The sequence below is a fragment of the Opisthocomus hoazin genome, chromosome 2, assembly GCF_030867145.1.
Source record: "Opisthocomus hoazin isolate bOpiHoa1 chromosome 2, bOpiHoa1.hap1, whole genome shotgun sequence".
NCBI classification, from domain to species: Eukaryota; Metazoa; Chordata; class Aves; order Opisthocomiformes; family Opisthocomidae; genus Opisthocomus; species Opisthocomus hoazin.
In genome coordinates, this window is record NC_134415.1 from 38,492,852 (window position 1) to 38,512,140 (window position 19,289).

General features: G+C 46.5%; 1 protein-coding gene across 1 annotated transcript; it reads left to right on the plus strand.

Annotated features, from left to right (window-relative positions):
• The first annotated feature begins 224 nt into the window (after nucleotides 1-224).
• POLR1B (RNA polymerase I subunit B) lies at nucleotides 225-18,989 on the plus strand. The gene is made up of 15 exons (XM_075413239.1): nucleotides 225-361; nucleotides 475-642; nucleotides 2,198-2,344; nucleotides 3,047-3,179; nucleotides 4,238-4,374; nucleotides 6,243-6,466; nucleotides 7,887-8,058; nucleotides 9,673-9,844; nucleotides 10,635-10,916; nucleotides 11,520-11,653; nucleotides 12,091-12,261; nucleotides 12,882-13,038; nucleotides 14,327-14,523; nucleotides 14,905-15,158; nucleotides 17,335-18,989. Exons 3-15 carry the CDS (start codon nucleotides 2,225-2,227, stop codon nucleotides 18,215-18,217), a joined length of 3,036 nt encoding a protein of 1,011 aa, XP_075269354.1. The 5' UTR covers nucleotides 225-361; nucleotides 475-642; nucleotides 2,198-2,224; the 3' UTR covers nucleotides 18,218-18,989.
• Nucleotides 18,990-19,289: the final 300 nt, after the last annotated feature.

Sequence of the window (19,289 nt, forward strand, 5' to 3'; positions counted from 1 at the left end):
GGTGCTGCAGGGGCGCTGGGGTGCGCGTGGCTGGGGACACGGTGCGGGGTGTGCCTAACGGGGGGGACACGGCGCGGGTAGCCGCCTGCTGGGCGGCCTGTGCCGCAGCGCCCCCAGGCGGCCTGGCGGCGGCGTGGCCGGCCGTGCACGCGGCCCCGGCGCCGCGTGCCCCCGCCCCCGCCGCTTCCCGTGAGGCGGCGCGAGGCGGTGGCTCGGGACCGGCATGGCGGGGCGCGGCGCGGATCCCCACCGGCTGAGGCCGCGGCCGCCGGGGCGCGGCGGGGCCCGGCGCGACCTGACCGGCGCCCACATCGAGTCCTTCAACTACGCCGTCAGCGAGGGCGTCTACCGCGCCGTGCAGGTCTGGGGGGCGAAGGGAGGGAGGCCGGGAGGGCTTGGGGCCAGCCCCCGCCCCCCCCCCGCCGTGTCGTTCACACCCCCCCAACCCCCGCGCTTCACCCGGTGCCGTTGCAGGACCTCTCGCCGCTGGAGCTGGCGCTGAAGGACAGCCGGGTGACACTGGTGGTGGCGGGGGTGTCCGTCGCCCCCCCCGCCGTCCCCGCCGGGACCATCTGCCAGGAGCGGAGGGTGTTCCCCGCCGAGTGCCGCGGCCTGCGCAGCACCTACCGCGGCAGGATCGCCGTAAGTCCTCGCCCGCCGCCGCCGCTCCCCTCGGGGGCCCTTCACGCGTGTCGGTGGGCTTTGGTTACAGACCCCTTCCCGGTTTCACCGCCCTCGGGGGGGGGGGGGTTCGAAGAGCTCTGTGTCCCGCGTGGGGTCTCGGGTGTCGGTGGAGGACGAGCCCACGGCACAAGCTTCCCGTCAAACCGAGCTCGTAGCAGGCCCTGTCTCGGCAGGACCATAGCTGCCTGCTTTGCTCGGCTGTTGAGTTTGCCCTGCCGTCAGCCGGCTGGCTCGGAAGAGCTGTGTCGTCCCGGAGAGCGTGATAATCCGAATCTTGTTTCTGCAGGAATCCGGTTTTCAAAAGCAGTGTAGCTCCCTGGCAGAAGTCCCTCTCATTCACATTATGTCTTCATCATTTTCCTGAGTTGCTCTGAAATTTGCCTTGGGAAGAAGCATCCACAACAAACACTCTCCTTTGCACTGTGAAAGGATTGCCCAGCCGTTGCTGTATTCTGTTAAAATTATGTAATTGCATCTGAGCTGCACATTTGCATGAGGCACCCAGTGTGAGGGAATGCTTGCTTGCAATTTCAGTTTTTTTTTTTTAATTTGCCCAAAGCATCACAACGAACAGTGGGAAAAGTGACTGTACGTGCAGTATCTTACCTGAACATGAAAGTGGGGTACTCACGGATTGTTCACAGACATTTTCCCAGTGGCTCTTAGGTTTTCCTGAGCTAGAGATGCTTTTATTTTTCATACCTGAATTGTTTCCCATCTTTATTTTCCAGTGTTGGTTTGTTTAGTTAGTTTTTGAATCCGCGTAAATGTTAGGAACAGTTGGAACCAGACATTTTGCTGTGCCTTGTGTGAGAAGGCGTTGCCTTGTGCTTGGACAGGTTGGTTGGTCGATCCCGCTCCCTGCCCTTGCAGATGTAGCCATTACCTGCTCCCACCACGCTGCCTTTAACCGTATCCCCCTCACTCAGATTCTTCCTGCAGTTCTCGCTTCCCCAGGGGGAGAAGTGAGCCCTGGTCTGCTGAGTGGCTGCTTGTCCAGGAGCCACTTTATTCCTTTGGTCATTGCTCAAACTGGAGACCAGAACTGCGTAGAGATCTCATTGTGAGGCTGCACTGTGGATTTCAGCGGGCACAGTAACATTTCCCTTCCCTTTCCTAGTGATTCCTAAGGCTCGATTTACTCTTTTAACTCTTGCCAGATGTTGAACCAATGTTTTTGTACTGCTGTGCTGGTGTTTCTTTCCTACACAGCAGCAACTCTTTTAAAGCCTGTCGTTCTGCATATAAAGTTAGGATTGTTTGCTCCCAGAGTGCATTTTATCACTTTGTTTCTTGCAGTCAAGGGGTCCTTCTACAGACCCACTGACAGATCTTGTTATTGTACAGAAATTATTTTCTTTCATGCACGCTTTTCTTTCTCGCTTTTCAGACCATTTTACAATGATGGAATTTTGTTAAACAGATTGTGGTTATATTGAATGTACAGTTAATATAACAGGGAAGATTGAAAGGGCAACTAAATTTGCTCACTGTTTGCATTGTGTCGTTTCAGGTGGACATCAGCTGGTCGGTGAATGGCATGCCGCAGGGGACTATTAAACAGCCCCTGGGCTATATTCCAATCATGGTGAAGTCCAAGTTGTGCAACCTTTATAATCTTTCTCCACAAGAGCTCATACAGCACCACGAGGAGGAAGAGGTAACAGGGATTTTGTGGGTCAGGAAAATCTGCATTTTTTTGTGAGCAGTATCCCAGGCCAGCTTCTCTTTACAGAAGTTGAGCATTTGTATTTTATTTCAAGTTTGACTGGTTGTTTTCTCTGAATGTACCCTGAATGGTGGTTCCATACAGCATCCTGAAAAGCGTGCAGTCACAAGTGTCTTTGAGTACAGGGATCTGTTTGGTGCTAATACCTGCAGTTCCAGTATACGACTTCCCAACTGCTAACCAGCAGCTGAGGCTGCGAGTTTGGGGAGCTATAAATTTATGAGTGTTAAGCTTGTATACGACCAGAAAGTGGTTTTCTGCACTGAAGATCTCTGGGGTTTATAAACTCAAAATGAGAACTTCAGAGTATTTATTAAAAAAATAGTTAATGTCAGCTCTTCAAAGCCATTCAGTTGACTACACAGGGGTGTGGGGTTTTTTTCTTTCTTCCTTTAAATTGTGAAACATTCATCCCTTTCCTTGCACTGTATGCCACGTTTAGACTCTAATAGTTACTGGCAAGGACTGCAGCCTTTCCAAATGCAGTGCTGAAACATATGTCTTGCTATGTATTTCATAGTTAAAACATCAATTTTTTGTTTTTTACTGTATAACAGGCATTTTTGTCTTTTACTTAAAATGCTGGGTTGTGAATTTCAAATCACGTTAAAATGATTTTTCTTCTTCCGCCAGGAAATGGGAGGCTACTTTATAATTAATGGCTTAGAAAAAGTTATTAGGATGCTGATTATGCCTAGGCGAAATTTCCCTCTTGCAATGACAAGACATAAATGGAAAAACAGAGGCCCTGGTTTCACAGAGTACGGTAAGCTGAGCAGTTTCCTGCAGCATCCTGCGAGTAACTACAAACAGGAGTGACCATCTACAGCTGACTTTTGGTAGTTTGTTTTCATGTAGCTCTTGTACGATGTTTATAGGTTTTACTACATATGAAAATAAAGGGTCAGCACCACCATAGTGGTACAAGTGTGCAGCAGGTGCTGGCCTGGTGGGAGCAGTCTGAGCCTCCCATGCTGAGCGAGGAGATTGTATGCCAGGCCTTGCAGCACACGTAATGTTTTGTTAGGTGGCAGGTGTAACTAAAACCCCACTTTCACTAGAAGTCAGTGTAAACTGCTGAACTTGTTTCGTTGAGTTTGTTTATCTGTACTTTGAGATGGCAGATTTAACTTACGTGAAGCAGATCAGCTGGGTTCTTGGCTGTCCCATACCTTTGTCATGCATACTCAGTAAAATCAGTGTAAAGCTTAATTTAACCAGAAAAGTTAGAGTTTTAATCTTGGCTGTTATCAGCTGCTGATTTGACTGGACCGTGGTGCTTGAGCACACGCTGTAATTCCACATTAATAATTTTGAGGTAGTGCCATTGTAAATGTTTACCGTTGTGTACCATTGTAAGTGCCATTTGTTTTATTTTACTTTGTCCTGCAGTGGATAGCATGGGACAAGACCAGGAAACACTGCTTCAGCAGTACCACATGAACACAGAGATGTGAAAATTTGACCCAGAGTGCAGTTAGGAAGAGTACTTGGTGTTGTTGTATCTTACAGCCTAAGGTTACAGACTGAATAGTTGAGGCTTGGGGCTTTCTTTTTCTTAAAAACTGTATGCGTCTTCCAAGCTTCTCAGCAAGTGTGCTGGCTGTCCTGAGGTATTTGTCCAGTAAGAACTGAATTGAGCTGGTGTATTTATTTGAAGTGGGAAACTGATGCTGAAACTAGTGATCTGCTTCGCATGCTGAGCCTTGAAGTTCCAAAGTTTCTCTCATGAGTTGTCTCGCACCTGCTCGGACATGTCACAGCAATGCGGGTAGTTGGTTTTGTACAGCTCATGTTGGTCTCTGCTTGTGTTCATTTTTGCAGGAGTAGTGATGCACTGTGTGAAGGATGAGCACACTGCGATAAATATGAACCTTCACTACTTGGAGAATGGTTGCATCATGGTGAATTTCATTTTTCAGAAAGAGTTGTTCTTCCTTCCCTTGGGATTTGCTCTGAAGGTAAACAGCTAATGCTTGTGCTTTCTGTGTTGAATAAATACAGAAGTTTTGCTAAGCATTTTTATTCAAGCAATGAGAAGAAGCTAATTCCATGGTAAGTATTTTCAGTCATCCTTTCTATACTGGCTGCAGAACTATAGTCCAGACCTATGCCTGCAATGTAACACTCATCTGCAGCAGAGGAAGTTTGTGCAGAATCAAGAGACGAGGGGAGAGTTATGCAAGGGCTTCATGGCTTTTTTCTAATGAATGCTCTGGATGAATGGCTCTTGGAGGATGTAAGAGTTTGTCACCTAATGTGAAAGATTTCAGGAATCTTTTTGAAACAGAATGACAGCTGAGTGTTCAGGAGTGAACAACATTAATGATTAAAGGCAGGTTGTCCCATCTGAAAGGAAACCAGTGCACCAGCTGCTTTTTTTTTTTAAGGAGAAGAATAAAGTGCTGGTTTTGATTGGCACTAGAAGCAATGAAGATCTGGAAGGATCAATTTGAGCATATTTTGTGGATGTAAACTGTTCTTTGGATAGCAGGCAAAAGTTTCACTTGAGCGAAGACTTTTTCTAGTAGCAGAGCCAGAGTACTTCAGCTGTGTGTTTTACTACAGCAGCTAGATATTAGAGCAAATCAGAGGCCTGTGGTACTACGTGATGAAAGCATCATGTAAATCAGCCTCAGTGAATTCTTATCATCTTCCTTCAGCCTGCTGTATTCATATTGCTGTTGCACATTACATTTCACTTTTTCTTCAACACTTTTCTTCAACTTTGGTTTCAGCAAAAGTAGTTACCTAAAGTAGCTCATTACCTGTTCTTTTAATATGCAAAGGAATTGTACTGACTTTCTGGTAGCTCATGAGATCTCAGGATAAGCAGGCCCTGTCATCTGAAGTTCAAATTCTTCCATAAGTAGTTACTCTCCACGGGTTTGCATCCCCCCGCTGCATCAATCAAGCTCAGTTCTGTACTGGTTTCCTGTGTCCTGTCCAGGCCCCACTGCGGCAGATTGCTGCTGCTGTGGCCCCGCTGCACTGCTGTTCTGGCTGTAATTCTGGTTTCTTCTTGCTATGTAATCATCCCAGTGCTCTCCTCTACTGGACAAGAGGCAGCACATACTCTGGCTGCTTCCAAATTGCGTACATCGTGATTACCAAGCGGCAGAACTGAGCTTACATTGCTCTCTTTCATAAAGAAATCTGCCTTAGTGTCCTGTTGTGCAGCCTTTAATTTTTCCTGAACGTTTTGAAGCCTACTTTAACGTGATGAACAAATAGTTTGCTTAAAGATGAGGCACATTTGTCAGTAAATACAGAAGTCATTGGTGGACAACATATTTGCTTAACCCTGATGTAAAGAAAAAACTAGGAAACCATTATAACACCAAGAGCTAAGAATGCTGGATTGAACTATGAGCTTTAGTATATGAAGTGCTGAAACTAAAGTGGATTCGTTCTAATAGCTTTCATCAAAAGGCTAAATTGCCTTTTGGTTTGCATGAGAATAAGTAGCAGCTTGAGGCAATGGTGAATTAAATTCATGTTTCTAAGTGAGCCTATTCTGTAAAGATACTAGTAAATCTTAGTAAACAATAACAAGAGAAGCCTGTTAATTGAGAGGGTGCAAGTTTGGTTTTTTCCAAGGGTCTCACTGGGTTGGGAGTACTTGTGATGATCATCAGAGTATGAATATCCCCTGCGTTACTCCCTAAGCACCTCAGCCTCACAGTATTTTTCAGTTTGTGTGGTGGAAGGGTATCTCCAGAGGACTGAAAACCTGCATCAGTGGAGTGCCCTGGTTCTTTTTCTGTATTTTATAGACAGATGTTGCTATGGCTTTGTTTTTCTGATCTGATACGCTTCTGTCTTTCAGGCATTAGTTAATTTCCCAGACTACCAGATTTTTGAAGAGTTGGTCAAAGGAAAGGAAAGTGACACCTTTTATGTTAACTGCGTTACTGAGATGATGAGAGCAGTAGTGGATGCAGGCTGTTTTACACAGCAAAACGTCCTCGAATACCTGGGAAAGAGCTTCAGAATAAAACTTAACCTTCCTGAGTGGTACAGCAATGAACAGGCTGCAGATTTCATTTTGAAGTATGTATGCATGCATGTGGGAGTGTGTATTTCAGTGTAATTGTATTGAAATTATAGGCAGATTTAAGAATACTTTGCCATATTACATCACACTGTTACGGTTTTCACGTGCGTTTATATAGCCTCTATTATATATTATATAGCCACTATAGCCACTGGCCAGTTTTTGACGGGACTCCAGGATACTGTAATAATCTCTATTTGTGGTGTTCAGAGATACGTATTTTAATGGATTGACACAAGTATCCCCAAAATGGTTTCAGGAGAGGCTATCAGTTGTTATTTAGATATGATTTTCTGATGTATTTGATGGCAAACGTAAATATTAAAGATCAAGGAGGAGAAGGTTGAAGCTAGGTCTGTGACTGCTCAAGTTGAACAGAAATACTGCAGTTTGTGGTACTTTTTTATCAGTTTCACACAGTTGTTGGCAACTGTGATGAGAATTGCCTTTATCTTTTAAAATGGTGGAAATGAGATGCTTTAAAATCTTGCTTCTTCCATGGAATAAGTTAGACAAGAAGGGAAGAGCTGGCTTTGAGACTGTCAGTGTGACAGGCATTCACCTAAATAAATTCTTTTTCTGGGAAGTACCCCGTGTATAAGAGTGCTGGAGCTGTGCCTTCCCTGGACAGAACCTACCTTTGGAGTTTTGTCTTGCTTTGCAGTGAAATTGTGAAGGCTTCGGTAGGGGGCAATGTAGAGCAGATGTGAAAAGCTGAAAAAATCCTGCAGTGCTGACAGGAGACTATTGCGCTTGTGTCTTGGAGAGCAAGTGATCTCAAGTGGCATGGAAAGCAGTGGCTGAGTTAGGGAATTTAATGGGAATTAGGTGTGGCTTTCCTTTTTGCGTGTGCTAGAGTGCTGTTCAGCCCACAGTTCTTCTGCATGTGGGTTGACAGGAGTGGAGATTTGGACTTTCTGCGGCAGGACACTGATGGTGTTAAACAGAAATGTTTTGTGGTTTGCTACTAGTTTCCAGCTCAGATTTGGGTGGGATGCATGTATGTGGATATGCGCGTGTATATGATTGGTGTCATAGCTACCGTAAAATAACGCACAAACCCTATCTGTTGGCTGGTCCTGACTGAAGTATCTGTTTACATAAACTGTAAACTTACAAGGACCTCTGACATGGGAGGGTGTAAAATCAACCTTTTACAAGGTTCACCAACCAGATCTATCCTTAACAAACTAGCCCCTTAAAAAGACAAGTTGATAATTTTTCAGCTCAGTCTCTGGGGTTTTTTTATTATTACTTCTTGGAATTTTCAAATAATACTAAGGGCAACTGGAAAAGCTTGTGCCTCGTAAGGCTTTTTAGCCAAAAAATTTGGTTTGCAATTGTTTAGGAGAAACTTGAAGAACAGCTACCGTGAAGATACAGCATTAGTTGTCCTCCTGCTTTCTCTTTCTCCAGCAAGTGTATCTGCATACACCTCACGAACAGAACTGAAAAGTTTTACCTGCTCTGTATGATGACCCGGAAGCTGTATGCTTTTGCCAAAGGGGAGTGCATGGAGGATAATCCAGACAGTCTGATGAATCAAGAAGTGCTTACCCCAGGACAGCTTTTCCTAATGTTTCTAAAGGTAGGGTCTGAAGGGATTTAAGCCTGTGAATGTAATGGTCATCCAGTCCAGACCCCACAGTGACCACGGGGACAGGAGAAGTGCAGGAGCCAGAGTGAAGAGCAGAGAGCCTGGATATGCTGTGACGGCTGAGAGAGTGCTGGATGTAGTGCAGCCAGGCAGTGTGGTCAGGGAAGGCTTGGCTGTCTCGGAGTAGGGTACTAAATATGCTGAAGAAAAGCCTGTACAAAACCTGGAATAAAGAGCTTTGTAGCTTTCCAGAACAAATGAAAGTGCCCCATTCAGGGGTGGGAGGCTGAGGAAGTAGGAATACCCATCCTTCTGGTATTTGAAGAGGGTTCTGAAAGAGCATACTTCTGTTGTATCAATTGATACAGGAGTGGTAAAGATCTGCCTTGTTGTGGTGATGTTGCTGTTTCATGTGGCAAAAGTGCAAGCGAATAACTGCCCTCCCCCCCAGTGTTGCAAAAGTGAGGATTCATTCGCGATGTATAACTCGGCCGTCTTTAAATTCCTTTACGGATCAGGAAGCTGATAGCATGCTTCTGACTTGTTAATTTATTACTGGTGATATAAAAATGCTGTTTCCTAATCTATCCCAATTCAATATTAATTCAGTTTATTTCTAGGGATTCCTCATTTTAGGACACCGACAGGAAAGTATTCCTGTTCAGAAGCTTGATTGTCCCATGAAAATAATTGTGAAATAGTAGTTCCCATCCCCAAATAAAGATACTTCCATGAGATATTAGATAACTCTTCTTTAACCTTTCTTTTCCATTTTAGCCAAAATTTTCTTTAGCATTTTTTTGTTGAAAGACTACTAAAGGCTCTCTAGTTCTTGAGTGGTTTCAGTGGGTTTAGAAATAAAATAAAAAGTGAGTTCTGTGAAGCATTTTAGTGCTATATGGAAGTGCCAGCAGGAACCAGAGAAGGTTGCTTTCCTGTCTGACCCTGTCAGATCAGCAGGGGAGTGAGTTAACAGCCCCTGTTTTGATTGCAAAGATCCAAAATAGACTAGAGCGTACAGTTAGACACAGTGTGGCTGGATACAGTGGGTTTTTACTAAGAATTCAAAACATTGTTTGGTATCTTATGTCCTTTTTCCTGTTTTCATATAGTATCTGAGATCACAGCAGTGATAAAATTATAGTGGACTAGATTTTCATTTTAACTGTCTCAGACTTTCGCAGCAACGTTTACTGTGTGTCTGTGGCCTTCAAGTTTTGGTATCTCAACTTACTTCATAATGTGTTTTTTCTTCGTCACTGTGTTTAGGAGGCTGATTGGTGGAGTTGTTCTTGTGGTCAGATTAGTCGCCGTTATGAAATTCTGTTACTGTACTTCACTTGCCAGACTCTTTACCAGTCTGGGTGGAAGTGGTTACTAAGCTGTTTGATGGGTATTTTCCTTGGAGGTCTGTGTTGGTGTGACACAGCATTTTGATAAATGAAGTCAATGTGGGCAGTATGGTTGGAAAACTGTCAGTTCACTAAAAGCTGTCAATCCTGCTGATTTCAGGGGATTTCTGTAGTAGATGCAACTGATGTGAAGTTCTAATTTGAGCTTTTATTTTGCTGTTCTAAATTTAAATCTCTCATTTCTAAACCGTAGGAGAGGCTTGAAAGCTGGTTGCAATCTGTTAAGTTCGTTTTGGAGAAAAGAACAGAAAAGGCAGATATCAGCATAAATGCGGACAGCTTGGTGAAGGCATTCAGCCTGGCAACAGACTTTACCAAGCCATTTGAATATCTTCTTGCAACTGGAAACCTGCGGTCTAAAACCGGTAAGTCTTCAGGCTTTTTCCTGCTAAATGGAATGAGAAACAACATAAAATGTTGATTGAAAACAACTGCTTCTACGCAGACATTGTACGCTGTAACTGAATTAATGAAGGTGGTGTGAGGAGAGGCATAGTTGAGGAAACAGGCAAGATTTCTCCTCAAGCATAGACTTTATGCATGGTACAAAACAGGTTAGTTATTAAAACAAGGCCTCTACAAAGATAAATATTTGAAACTAAATTTAGCATTGTCCAAAACAGCAACCATATTGTGATTTGTTTTCCCAAAGATGATTTCTTCTTGGAAGGTGCAACGTAAGACAGAGAAGGGGCATTTGTTTGTCAGGACTGCCCCATTGGTTGTGTGAGCTTAAATGGAGAGAAACTGCTTCGCTAGTGCGTGTTTAAAATTTGCCTGGTGCTACCCTGAAGTGTCTAGTGTGATAATGTTGTAATGGAATGCCCACTAGAAAATGGAGCGAGATTAGAAGGCCATAGAATTTCAGCAAAAAGTACCAGCTGCAAAACCCCAGGTCACTTCACTGGGAATGACTGTCACGTGTTTCTAAAAGGAGTCGGATTTTAAGCAATAGGTGGGAATTTAAAGTCCCTAGGCCTCTTGCAGGTCACCAGTTTGCCTGTGCACAGGCAGCAGCACATGTTCCTTCTGTTGGGATCCTGTGTGAGATCTTTAGGGCTTGCCAGTGAAAAATAAGAAACCACCTTGTAACATCATACTTTATTTGTTAAAGCTGGATGACAACCTGACATAAATCTCAATTTTGTTCCCTAGGCCTGGGCATGTTGCAGGACAGCGGTCTGTGTGTGGTGGGAGACAAGCTCAATTTCGTTCGCTACCTTTCCCACTTCCGCTGCATACACAGAGGGGCAGCATTTTCCCAGATGAGAACTACAACTGTCCGCAAGCTGCTGCCCGAATCATGGGGGTTCCTGTGCCCTGTGGACACCCCAGATGGAGAACCCTGCGGTCTGATGAACCACATGACAGCTGTGTGTGAAATAGTGACCGAGATGGTGCCCGTGACAGACATTCCACCTTTGTTATGTTCCCTAGGTACGCTTTGCTGGCTTGATCATTTAATGAAGCAGTTTCCCTTTTTACCTTTCTGCCCTGCAAACCCGTATCTGGGAAAGGTTCTCTAGATACCGTCACTGTAAGCTGTTAACTTGAGAAGGTGAAATCAGTTTAAACCTGTTCTTCCCATACTGCTGCTTAGTGGTAAGTACCACGTTGCTTATACAGGCGTGTCAGCCTTTAGGAGAGTGTAAAGTTCGATGCAAATGTCTCTCAGCTGTATGCTGCAGAGTGAAGATGTTCGCTTAAGCACAAGGAATTACACGGTACAAGCGCTAAGAAAGTGGACCAAGCAGTGACTTTCTAATGCTGCTGATGACTTGAATTAAACTGCAGCTCACTTGTTATTACCACAATAATGGGAATCCTTATTTCAATCTGAAAAATGGGGAGGGGAACAGCATTCTTAATTGTGCACATTTTATATTTTCCATTAAGTAACCTGCAGCTTTGCCCTGTAGGTCTGAGCTTTTTGATGCCTCAGAAAGCTTTTTGGTGTGGATTGAGGCTTCCTGCAGAAGTAACTTCTGTGTTTTGTTTGCTGTTTTGGCTGTTCCTTCTACCAACCCCTTCTTCTCACAGGTGTCACCCCTGTTGATGCGACTCCAAGCAAGCCTTACACGGAGTGTTACCGAGTTGTGTTGGATGGCTCTGTGGTGGGCTGGGTGGAGTGGGAGCTGGCTCCTGAGATTGCAGAAACCCTCCGCCGTTTCAAGGTTGTCTTGTTTAAAATGTTCCTTAGCTAAACATCCTCAATATGCAGTTGTCAAAAATAGGCATGTTTGGAACTTTTTTTTTAAACTTCCTTTTTTAGGATTTTTTTTAATCTGACACAATAAGTTATCTTTGGCTGTATGTTAATATTGGAGTGGGCTTTTCTTTTTTTCTTATTTATATCCATTTGTTTGGTCTGTTGGTCTATGAAGTCATCATTTTTAGAAGAACTTTTTTTATTGAAAAAGGTAAGATAGACATAGTCTGTCCTTTCCTTGGTGGAGATTTTTCTGCAAGTATTTTTAAAATGTTTTTTCCACCCTTTTATAATAGTAGCTACACATGTGGTGGGCATTTTCATTGTGTAGCCTGTTGGATGCAGCCTAACTAAACCAGTGTTGGTTTGTGTTTCTAAATTTGCATTTCTTTGCAAAAACAGATAACACAAGAGAAGAGATTTCCTGCACGGGCAGAAGTGGTCCTTATCCAAATGACAGGAAAACCCAGTCTGTATCCTGGGTTGTTCATTTTTACCACACCTTGCCGGATGGTGCGGCCTGTCAGAAACCTGTTCTATGGAAAGAATGAATGGATTGGTACTCTGGAACAGGTGGGGGTTGCATATTTCCTTTACAGAGCACTGACTACTGCAGAGGTACCTGGCATCAAAAACAATGTTTTGGAAAATATTTGTGGAAGGAGCTGAGGATGGGACATAGGGAGCTTGTGTTGAAGAGCTAGAATAGGTGGCAAAAGGGTTTTCTCACTTCCTGCTAGCTGGTTTCCAATAAGTGTCTTGGAGGGACTGTAGGGATCTTTCTGAGATACTGAAATCTGCTCTCAGTATTAACTTAGTGAAGCTTTTGAGGCAAAGAATTGCTGTCTTGTGTGACTGTCTCATCTTGTGTTATATCATGTTCCCCAAACTGCCCATGGGCAGCCAAGCAGTGGATTGCCAGGGAACTTGCCCATTCGGAACAATTAAAATGGGAGACAGGAAGGAGGGCACATTACTGCAGATTTGTATTTCCAGACTTGCTTTCCTTGCCATTGGTGATAGGTAGTTTAACAGCTGTCTCATGTTTCCCTTGCCTGCTAGTACACTAAAGTGCAGACAGCAACCACAGCTAAAACTGAAATGGGTAGAAAGACATTGGAGGCAGCTTTGTTTTGCTTAGTAACTTTTAAAAGAAGGAAGCAAATGAGTGTTGTCCGATTTGATGCTTCCAGATATTCATGAATGTGGCCTCGCTGGAGTCCGAGGTGGTGCCCGGAGTGACAACTCACCAGGAGCTCTTCCCTCACAGCATTCTGAGCGTGGTGGCCAACCTCATCCCCTTCTCCGACCACAACCAAAGTCCACGAAACATGTACCAGTGCCAGATGGGTATGTACTGTAGTACCTAATGCTGCAAGTCACTGGGCGAGGGAGAGGGGGAAGAAAAAAAGCTCTCGCGTGTCTTCCCACATTCCCAGATAACAGCTCTTCCCAGCCGTTATTTCAACATCGATGTTGATTAACAGCCATTTTTTTTCATGGCAAAGTAAATGAAGTCAGGTTTATCGTCCTGGCTGCCTTGCAATGGGCAGTTCTAGGTTGTTGCACTGATGTTGTTCTCCTTAAGCCTTTAGTACGTTTTGCTTGCTTTTTCTTAAATTGGTGTTGTTGATCGTATGGACGAGTGAAGGACACTGCACCAGCTGTTTGGTGGTGTCTGACAGCTGTGCTGCCAACCGTCGTCTCATCCCCACAACTGACAGAGGTTAACCTGTTTCTGACTGGTAGCTGCAGTAGATGCTCTGCATAGTTAGTGTGAGGTTTCCTTGCCACCTGTTTGCAGTGAGCGACTGCCGTCTTGACACTGCAGCTGTGGAGAGGACATGTGCTAGGCATCTGTTGCAAGACAGTAACACAGCACTGTGGCAACAGGGAGGGTTTTTTTCTGACAACTATTTGACAAAGATTTAAGTCAGTTTCTCTGGCTGAAAGAAGTTGGGATAGGGTATGTAGTAGAGTTTCAATCAGCTGAAGTGCAAGTGATGTGCAAGAAGCTTATAAAAAAAAAAAAGGCAGGCTAAGAGAAAGTGTGTGGGTAGGGACTTCAAGAGAGTAGGTCTTACTACCTCAATAGGACTGCTAGCATATTACATTTCTGACAATATTATCAGAAAGATGTCCTTAAAACGCTGCCACTTTTTCATACTTTTTCTGAAGGCACCAATGTGACTATGTTCAAAAGTTGTTTTCCTTGCCAATAAGTCTATACTGCAGAAGCAAACGGTTTTTGGTCTGGAAATATGTAAGGTGTGCCTCATTATGGAAAACTCTGGGAAGAGGAAGAAAGAAAAACTCAAAACAAACAAAACCAAAAAACACCACATCAACATTATTGGAGATTTTGAAATTGCAGAAAAGACACAAAATTACAAAAAGTCCTTATGAAATGCTGCAAAAGGAATTGAGTGTTGTGGTTCATAGAAACTTTTACAGCTGGACTTAGGGCAATTACTAAATTCCAAGGGGTTTAAGATTGATAATCCCGCTAAATTGCAAGTATTTCCAGCTTTCTTCTTAACAAGATACATGGAGGATGAAACACAGATCAACTTTGAATTGATCCTGAAACACAAATCAGCTTTGAATTGATCCTGAATAAATCCAACTTTCTTTATAGGAAAGCAAACCATGGGGTTTCCAGTTTATAATTACAAGGACCGCTCGGATAACAAGCTGTACCACCTTCACACTCCCCAGAGCCCTCTGGTGCGGCCCAGCATGTATGACTATTACGGTATGGACAGCTATCCGATCGGCACCAATTCCATTGTGGCTGTCATCTCCTACAGTGGCTACGACATGGAAGATGCAATGGTAAGCTACCAAAAGGAGGAGTCCTGCTGCCCTGTAAAGGAATTTGATGTGGGGCACTGGGAAAAATGGTGGTACCTAGCTGAGAAGAGCCTGTTTTCGGCTTGTGCTAGTCCATGTACTCTGTTAGGGCAGACATAGGAGCACAGCGGTTAAGTGTTGTTACCGCAGGTAATGCTGGAGGTACTGAGAGTAGAGCAGAGCTCCCTTGTGCAAAGTAGTGGCCTTCCAGAACTGAAAAATACAGGGGTTACAGGAGTTTTGGGCCTTTTGGAACGTTGACTTGCTGGGAGGCTTTGTTTAGGAAGGCAGTGTTAAAAAGGTAAGCTTTCTTTGTTGAAGTTATTAGCAAGTCTTTAACAGGCCTTTGTTCCTTCTTTTTAGATTGTGAACAAATCATCCTGGCAGAGAGGGTTTGCCTATGGTAGTGTTATCAAGATGGAGAGCATTGACCTTTCCCTTAAAGCCAGCAGGGCAGGCGATAATTTAGTATTTGGCATCAAGCCTGGTGATCCCAACATTACAGAGAAGTTGGATGCCGACGGGCTGCCTTTTGTTGGCTCTGTCCTGCAGCCTGGGGACCCCTTCTACAGCTTCGTGAACCTCAGCACAGGGGAGAACTTCACTATGTACTACCCGTAAGTACAGCTTGTCCCTCCTGGCTTCCCACACCCGGTGGTGAGCAGTCTGAGGGCATCTGGCCCTGATCAGCTGCAGTATCTTCTCCCACAGGCCTTCCCTTTTCTCCTCATGCGACAGCACCCATGTCTTGACAGAGAGAGCATAAAGTTCATGTTGTAGGTGGCTCCCACGTGTGTGTCACAGCTATTTTCTAAGCCAGTGTACGCTGCAGAGCCTGGCTTATCCCAGGAGGAGAATCTGAGGCCTGTAAAAAGAGCTTGCAGAAATGTTTTGCTGTCTCCCAAGGACTGTTCCTCTGGCCGTCCCCCGCAGTCGTTTTCAGCAGCTTTTTGTTAATTGACTTGCATAAGGTAGCATACCTTAAAAAAAACCCAAGGAAACACCAGACAAAACCAAAACAAAGTGTCTGGTTCCAGGGACTTGCCAGAAAACCTTGTAAGCAAACTTATTACAGGGTTAGGGCTCAAAGAGCATTTTTATAAACATTGCAGCTTCCGAACTGCTAGAATATTAACATGTGTCAACTGCACCCCTCCGTCTCCCTGGAATATTCTGGGGATAAGTTTTGTAAGATTTTTGAACTTCAGTTGAAAGAAGGCTGCTGAGGCTTTCATTAAAATCCTCTTCATCCTTTCAGGAAAGGGAAGCAAAAACATTGACAAAAGCTGATAATGTTTAAATGCATCCTGTACTCCCAGTTGTCCGTACAACTTCGGGCCTCAGCTGTATCTCTCTACAGCATCGACAGTGAGGATAATGCTGTGTAGTTATTCACATTGTGAGGGCGAATTGGTTTGAGAAGCACTTGAGTAACACAGTAACTGGCATTACTGGGAAAACGATTGTTTATTAGTCCATAACAGATGATGCCTTAGCTGCACTGGGGAGACTGCTGTGGACTCATAGAGTGAGTCATGCTGGTCCTAGAGCAGGGCTAAGAGATTCGGCACGTGGTAGAGGGGATCTGTAAGCTCAGCCTCATCCTTGTACTTGTGGAGCCCCCTTCGGCTCTCCCACCCTGCGCTCCCGTTCCCCAGCTCTCTCTCATGCCAGCCCAGCCTTAGTTCAGGTTCCTTATCCAGAGAGCTATTTTACCTCTCTCCCGCTCAGCTTGCGTTCATTCTTGGTCCAAATCAGACGGTTATTTTGGTCCTACAGAGAGATGAGGTTCCCAGCTCTCAGTGTTGGCTCCTGCCCCGCCCCAGAGGGCCCTTAAGAGGGAGTTCCTAAGTGCTGCGTGCGCTGCTAGGTCTTATGTGTGGCTTGGAAGAGAGGAAGGACGGAGGCTTTGAATCCAGAAGTTTGAACACGCTTGGAAGAATCTAATGAAGCACAGTTTTCTTTCTGTTTTTTGGGGGGGATGGCCTGTACCCTGGTTGCATTTGGACATGGCAAAATAATAGCTTTGAAACATAGCTAAACGTAGGTACAGGCCTTCCGCAAACACCGTGTTCATTAGGACTTCAAAGGAGAAGAATAGTAACCCTGTCTTACCGTGGGACAAAATGTATTTATTCCCTAGCTGTCATCTCCAAAACGAGTGGAGAGCTTGGGCTGAAAGCTCTGTAACAACCGTTAAGCCTGCAGCAGACACCTAGCACCTGGAGCATCGGGCTGAGGTTTCACCTGGAGAAGCAGCACATCCCTGAACAAGGCACTTGTTGGCAGAGCCCTCTCGGCTCACACTGTGCCTCCCCTTCCTGCTCTCAACTTTGCTTTGCCCTGAACCCGATATTTTATGTCAGTGTCCTGCCAAGATGGCATGAATTTATTGGGGGTAGGGAGAGGGACTGCTGCCTTAACATGGAACAGATGGCACTGGGATGCAGTTTGTCAGATACAGTGCGATACAGGGAAACCTGGTTTAAATGATCTTTATTTTACATCATGGGTGGCACATTACCTGCTCACCTGAAAGTTGCAGCTGTGCCTCTAGTATCAGAAAAAGCAAACGAATGGCACTTGTGTGATGCCACTTTATTGCTTCCTTGCCCTGATTCTTATGCAGTCTGATTCCCCCCACTACTGAACAGTACTTTTCAAGAATGGTGGTGTTCCCCAGCTGTCCCAGGGCATTTTGTGAGACTTATGAAGTGGTTTGGTTTTTTCCTTTGTTTCCCCTTCCTAGCTAAAAACCATCCTTTGCTGTGATTTGTTTTTCCGCCTGCACAGGAATAAGGAAGTCGGCATTGTGGACAACGTCAGGTTGTGCAGTAACGACCGCGGCACCGGGAAATTCAAGAAGGCTTGCATCACCGTGAGGGTTCCCCGAAATCCAACTGTCGGAGACAAATTCGCCAGCCGTCATGGCCAGAAAGGTATCCTGAGCCAGCTCTGGCCAGTTGAGGATATGCCGTTCACAGAGAACGGGATGGTTCCCGACATCCTCTTCAACCCTCACGGCTTTCCCTCCCGTATGACCATCGGGATGTTAATTGAGAGCATGGCGGGGAAGTCAGCAGCACTGCACGGCGTCTCCTACGACGCCACTCCCTTCACCTTCACAGAGAAGAACTCCGCTTTGAAATACTTCGGCGAGACTTTAGTGAGCGCAGGTTATAACTTCTTTGGGACGGAAAAGATGTACAGTGGCATCAGCGGCCTGGAGCTGGAGGCGGAGATCTTTGTGGGAGTCGTGTACTACCAGCGCCTGCGCCACATGGTCTCGGACAAGTTCCAGGTGAGGACGACAGGGCCCCGAGACACTGTCACCAACCAGCCCGTCAAGGGGAGGAACGTGGAAGGTGGGATTCGCTTCGGCGAGATGGAGCGCGACGCTTTGCTGGCTCACGGCACGTCTTTCTTGCTGCAAGACCGCCTGTTCAACTGCTCGGACGGCTCCATCGCCTACGTCTGCATGAGCTGCGGTAGCATGACCTCTCCCGTGCTGGAGAAACCGCCGCACTCCTCCTCTGTGACCAGCAGCAGGAGGTACTCCTGCTCCGTCTGCGGCGAGGTGGACATGATCGAGGCTGTCCCTGTGCCCCACGTCTTCCGTTACTTCGTGGCGGAGCTGGCAGCCATGAACATAAAAACAAAGCTCAAGGTGGAGTAGCTCTGTCCTCGGGCACGGCGACGCTGCCAGGAGGGAGGAAGCGCGCGTCAGCCCTGCCTTTGCCCCCTGCGGGTTTCAAGCGTTGAGTCAGTTCTCAGGTTCTTCCGACGTTTGCAAGATTAATTTGGTGTTTGTAGAGAGACGGGGCGGTCGCCGGGCTTGTGGGTGTGAGGAAACGTGGCTGCTGAGGCTTGTTCGCACTTCCTAAAGGATCACTAGCGACTGAGACGTGGCGTGGGGAAATCAAGCGATGTTGCTGCTCCCACCAGGCTGCTGGGTCTGAGGGCGGTGGCTGCTCTTTGTTCTCCGAGCGCCGGCTGCAGCCGCAAAGATGAAGAAAGAGGTCATAAAACGGCATGAAGCGAATGCTGGAAATGACGGGGAAAAAAATAAGAGATTTTGGTTTTTTAAACAAAAATCCTTGCGAAACGTATGCCTTAATGATGGGTACGTCTGACAGTGATTGGACGTGGTTTGTTTTCTTTCGATACGTCTGCCTTGAGACTCATGAAGAAGGCGGCGGCACCAAGTTCTACGGCACGGAGCTGCAGGAGCCCCAGGTGGCCGAGCCCGGCCTGCCCCGGGAGCGGCTGGCGTCGCCGAGCCCCGCGCCCGTCCGACACCGCGGTGGTGTTTCGGGGATTCTCTTTTTTGTGTGTGTTTCCGGATGGAGACTGCTGCATCCCGACGCTGGATCTCAGCCCCCGCTCGCCGCGCCCGATCCCGGAGCCCCGCTGGACGCCGGCCCGGCCCCGCGCTACCTCCGCCGCCGCGGGGTGGGTGGGGGGGTGGGGGGGAAGGCGGGCGGGCGGCCGCCCGGTTGGCGTCACGCTTCTCGTTAAGAGTTCTTTCGTACGTTTCTACGTCACCTCTGTGCTCCTGCGCCGCGCTGCCGGGGGCCGGCCGGGGCTCAGGGCCCGGCGGGGCGGGGGTGGGGGCGGGGGCGGCTCTCCCAGGGCTTGGCGGGCGGCGGCAGGCGGGAGGCGGTAGGGCTGTCCCCGGTGGGCGAGGCGCCGGGGCGGCGCAGGCCCGGCGGTTCCCGGCCGCTCCGCACCAGCCGCAGCACCTCGGC